The sequence below is a fragment of the Juglans regia genome, chromosome 7 (assembly GCF_001411555.2).
Source record: "Juglans regia cultivar Chandler chromosome 7, Walnut 2.0, whole genome shotgun sequence".
Classification (NCBI taxonomy): Eukaryota; Viridiplantae; Streptophyta; class Magnoliopsida; order Fagales; family Juglandaceae; genus Juglans; species Juglans regia.
This window is the reverse complement of record NC_049907.1, coordinates 39,042,802-39,048,150: the sequence shown is the minus strand read 5'-3', so window position 1 is coordinate 39,048,150 and position 5,349 is coordinate 39,042,802. Positions and strand designations below refer to the sequence as shown.

At 36.4% G+C, this 5,349-nt stretch overlaps 1 protein-coding gene across 1 annotated transcript; it reads left to right on the top strand.

Annotated features, from left to right (window-relative positions):
- The first annotated feature begins 554 nt into the window (after nucleotides 1-554).
- On the top strand, nucleotides 555-1,526 carry LOC108991192 (metalloendoproteinase 3-MMP-like). Its single transcript, XM_018965357.2, has one exon. It carries the CDS (start codon nucleotides 555-557, stop codon nucleotides 1,524-1,526), a length of 972 nt encoding a protein of 323 aa, XP_018820902.1.
- The last annotated feature ends 3,823 nt before the right edge of the window (nucleotides 1,527-5,349 follow it).

Below are 5,349 nucleotides of genomic sequence, written 5' to 3'. Positions count from 1 at the left end.
TGAAAAAGTTGAATTATTTATTATATTTTGTGTTGAAATTTGAAAAAGTTGTAATGATGAGTTGAGATGAGTTGAGAGTGGTTTAAGTTCCAAACGCACCCTCAATGTCCCCAACTATAAATTAATATATTTACTAATTACACCCCAACTTGTAAATAGTATAATGGTTGTTTGGATTATGGAAGATGTGCTGGTTTCATTATAAACACTTTTTAATTTTAATTAGTTAATTTTTTCATCTAATTATTATAAATTTTCTAAACTTTCAAATAAAATATAAAAAATAATTCAATTTTTTCAAATCTTAAAACAAAAATAATATTAAAAAAATTATATTCTAATAATATTATATTCTATTATAATATTTTTATTCAATTTTTTCTCTCTTCCTTTTCAAAACTCCATAAAATATCATAACTCAAACTATTTTACTATTATTTTCATATTTATCATCTCATCTCATTCCCAAAACATTTCACGGCCCTAGCTAACTCTCTATAAAAGACAACCAAACTTTCGCAACATTCAACATCTTTGTTAAAAACCTAGTAATCATGGCTTCTAAACTTCGTTCACTCTCCTCGTTCCTTGTACTCTTCCTCCTCTTTCACCTCCTCCCTCTCCTTTCTTATGCAACTTTACCGAACTCGCATGATGGAAAGCCATTATCCATTGAGTTTCTTAAGAATCTTAAAGGATGCCAAAAGGGTGATATCGTCAAAGGGATCCATGACCTCAAAGATTACCTTGAACATTTTGGTTATTATAACCATCCCACCAAGCCTAACAACGATGAATTTGACGAACTCTTGGAATCCGCGATCAAAACTTATCAGCTTAATTATAATCTCAAGGCCACTGGAATTTTGGATGCGAAAACAATATCAAAGATGAAGATGCCTCGTTGTGGCATGCCAGATATCATCAACGGTACAAATTGGATGCATTCGGGGGGTAGCAACAAAAAGGGACATCATGGTGGCCACCTAATTGGTTCATTCCATGTCGTCTCGCACTATGAATTCTTGCCCGGAAAACTGAGATGGCCAGATTCAAAGCGTCATCTAACCTATAGATTTCTTGGGGGCTTCCCAGATGCATACATAAGCCCCGTTGAAGAAGCTTTCAAAACATGGGCAAGGAACTCAACATTCACGTTCTTTCGTGCTAGCAGCTACTGGAAATCACCATATAGAAGACGCCGTTGGCCAACAGTATCAGATCTCAAAATTAGTTTTGAAGAGAGGGAACATGGAGATGGGTATCCTTTTTATAATGGAATCCTGGCTCATGCTTTTTGGCCATCTGATGGGAGACTCCATTTCAATAAGGAGCAACAATGGAGTGTGGTTGCTGCCCCAAGTGCGTATCACCTCGGTACGATTGCCTTGCATGAAATCGGGCACCTTCTTGGACTCGCCCATACCTCACTTGAGGATGCTATTATGTACCCTTACTTCCTTGCAGGACAGAGTAAAGATTTGACCAAGGACGATATTGACGGAATCAACAACTTATATGCTTGAGGAGTACTTAGCATCCAAGGATTTGGCTGGCATGGAATCTCCAACTACCTGTAAATAGTACTGGAGAATAAAGCATGCATGCATGTGTCGTATCTTATCCTAGTATTAAATAAAGTGCCATGTTGTTCAATTGTCTCTCATCAGTAATTCTATATAATGTACTCTTGTTTATTTAAGTATATATCGCTAAATATTCTAATTACAAGTGTAGAATGTTGATGTTGTGTTTCGCGGCCTAAGAAACTCCACGTTGTTGGGGCTCGGACTCATTCCTGCTAAGATGAAGATGGTCGGCTCAGGGTCCGTGATACTTTCGACGCTCAAGTCAGTCTAAATGAAGGAGATGAAGGGAGAATATCTTAAGGAAAGTTGTAGTGAATGGATGTAGTGAACCCCTTTTTTGGTCATGGGAGGAGTCTACTTGACTATCTAATCTTCATGGTAGTGGGTGTGTTGCTCCGTATGGGACCGGATGTCCATGTCGTCCACCTGTCACGCCCTAGGCCACTCAGGTATGATGGTACTGCTTCTGACACAAGGCCCCATGTTGAGTGTACTAAGCCTCGGAACGTAATGATTGCAGCGTGCCTCCCCCTCATAGCTCTCTCCATCTCACTAATGTGGCATAGCCTCAACCAAATATCCATGGTGATTACACAAGGCCTCATGTGGTGCATACTGAGACCCGAGTTGCATTGAATGTGGCATGCTTCCCCTTCCCAATTCTTCCCGTCTCATTAATGCGGAGTGGCCTTGGCTAAACATTTCCACCTTCCTGACACGTCTCGGCATCGAAGTTTAGGGTCAGGAAATGTCTCTGTCTATCGGTCAATGGGGTGTCAGATTGTCCCTCTTGCCTAATTATCCCTTCTCTTTGGACCTCTTGGGTATGCTCGGCCTAGCCTAGACCTTATCTTTGGGCTTGAGCTCGGGCCCTTTCCTTGGTCCAGGCCAGGGAGTTCGGTCCCTCCTCCATGTCTGGCTCAGGGGATAACACCCCTCATAACTATCGCCAAAATGAAGCCAATTAGTTGGAAATCTACCGTATCAAACCGACCGGATCATCTTTTCCCATGTTCTTCCACTTTTTCTCTTCCATTTTTTTTTTTGCACATATTTTAAAATTAAGAGGGGAAAATATTGCTTTAAGAACATTAATGAATTCTGAAATCCCTATATATAGTATATACCAACTTGTCTGTCTAGCCCTTGCATGTTTTATAAGCTTCGACAATATATTATATGTATATGTTCCAAAGAGGTCTAGCCAATTAGATGACAATGATATATATAGGCCAAAGTAGTCTTTTAAAAATATTAATTTCGTAGCTAGAATCCTGGCCGGCTCAATGTAAAGGCAATTTAAGCCATTGCCTAGGATTGTTCATCTAGGTTCCAGTCCGGGAACCCGGTTTCAAACCCAGGTCGGAACCCGGATGAATGTTTTGACCCAGATTCTAGGTTTTTGTTTTTTTTTTTCTTTTCAAGTTTGAATGTTTTGATCTTTCATTTTTTTTTTGTTCATTTCTTTGTGTGGCTTTGTCGACTTGTCCATCGCTCTTCTTGGAAGTAACAAAACTTGACAACATTTGACTTCAACTTTCATCCGAGAGAAACGTTAAGGAAACAAACCAAGGCTATAAAAGGCTATAAAGGCAATAAACACCAAAGAATCAACTTCCTGCTCCTTTTTTTCATACACATAAAAGGCTATAAAAGCAACTGAAAGCCTTACAAAATTAAGACAGATCAAGGAGAGATGGACAAGCCACAATGCCCCCACAAAGAAAGGAACCAAAAAAAAAAAAAAACATAAAAACGTTCTTGGATCTCAAACGTCTTTCTTGATTCTCATGCCTTGACGATCGAATGTCTATGCTTTTCTTGGATCTCCTCCCGTGGAGACTCATGACCTTTGGGTCTCCATCATGGAAACCTAGGTCTTGAGTCCATGTTTAGGCCATTTTTGTTCTCCAAATGCCTGGTTTTTTTTTTCTTGATCACAAAAAGTTGATCTGTTCGTTATTGAAGGACTTGACGATGAGGAGAAGCGATGGTGGAGTTGAAGACATACAATGCTTGCTTTCTCACCAAATTGCAAGATGTTGAATCTTTTGCAGTCTCCCTCTCTCAAAGTAACACTTCTTTCTTAGCTGTATCTTTGAGTTTATTTGGTTATTTTGATGCATGTTTTATTTGAATTCGGGGAGCTTTTTACGTCTTGGTATTTCGATCTTGATTTTCAAGGTGTTGATATGCAAGTATTTAGAAGTAAGTTATATTCAGGTTTGTCTTTTTTAATAGATGTAGATGCATTTGTGTTTTCTTTTCTATACGTTTAGTATTCTCTTAAATACACATACCTAATATTTGCCTTTTTGGTGCTTACGCTTCTATACAGGAGTTGGTGGCCGGCTGATCTTGAGCTTTTCTCATCCGATCATCTCAATTCTATAAACTCAAAAGCAAAAACTCAAAAGCCAATAATGGGTTATGACGATTTCACTCAGAAGCGAGTCCGATGATGGAGAAGGTCAGTATCTATTAATTTTAGTTTTTTTTTTTCTACAATGTAAAAGTGGATTTTGTGTATGGAAAAGAGTTTCAATTTAAACTTTTGCAATCATATAGGAGAGCGTATGTATTGTATGCACTTCTCTACTCTTTTTACTTTGTTAAAGTATTGTTCCATTGGCTGATACTGATATTGGTTGTGTTCTGATGCATTCGAATAAAAAAAAGCCCAGATGACTAATACAAGAGGGTGGTGAATTGGGTTGTATTTAAAAATTAATAATTAAAAAATAAATACACAATATAAAATATGAACAAAATATAAAGCAGCAGGAGATATAAAGAGTAAGGGTAAAAGAGAAGTAAACCTAGTATTTTAAGGAGGTTTAGTCTCATTGCCGACGTCCTCGCCTCAAGTTGCCCCTTGAGGATTCTCAAATTCATTATTCAACCTCTTTCTGGTGGAGATAGAAACCTATTACTTATTTGAGCAGTACTGTTACAAAGAATCCGTATAGAACACCCTTTACACTTGCAATAACCTCACACTTGGTGATTCAACTATTCCATGTGTAGAACACTTTCTATACGCACAAGGATTATGCACACCATTTTACTGATACAAGAGCTGATAGTGGGTAGGTTATCAAAAAATACTCATCAATGAGTGAAATAAGAACAATATAGCGCAAACTATATCTCTTTCAAAATGAACAAGGGTTAAGGCTCAATGTTTAGATAAAAGAGATTGAAAATTTTGAATGAATTTTGTAAAACTTGCGAATTAATGTTTGTATGCTATTCTTGTTGTAAATTTGAAGATCTCAATTAAGCTATTTATAGGCATATAAGATTTTTTTTTCAAATTTAAAAAGATTAACATGTCAAAAGGAGCACCACTTCAATTTTCAAAATTTTCAAATAAAAGTTTCTCATTTTTGCAATTTTTAAAGACAACATCATTCACTTTTCAAAATTTTCAAATCAAATCTTCTACTTTTCACATATGACAAAGAGAGCATTATTTACTTTTCAAAATTTTCAAACAAAATCATCTTCCTTTTGTATATGTCAAAAAGTGCATCAATCACTTTTCAAAATTTTCAAACAAAACAGACACATGTGAAAGATGACAATCAATCATCTTTCAAATTTTCAAAATTCAAATTTTTAATCATGTCATGCACATGTGAAAGATGAAAATTAATCATCTTTCAAAATTCAAATTTCAAACTTTTAATTTTCAAATATGTCATGCACATGCGGAAAATGAAATTTGATACTTTATGAGAAAAGATTAATTTTGATT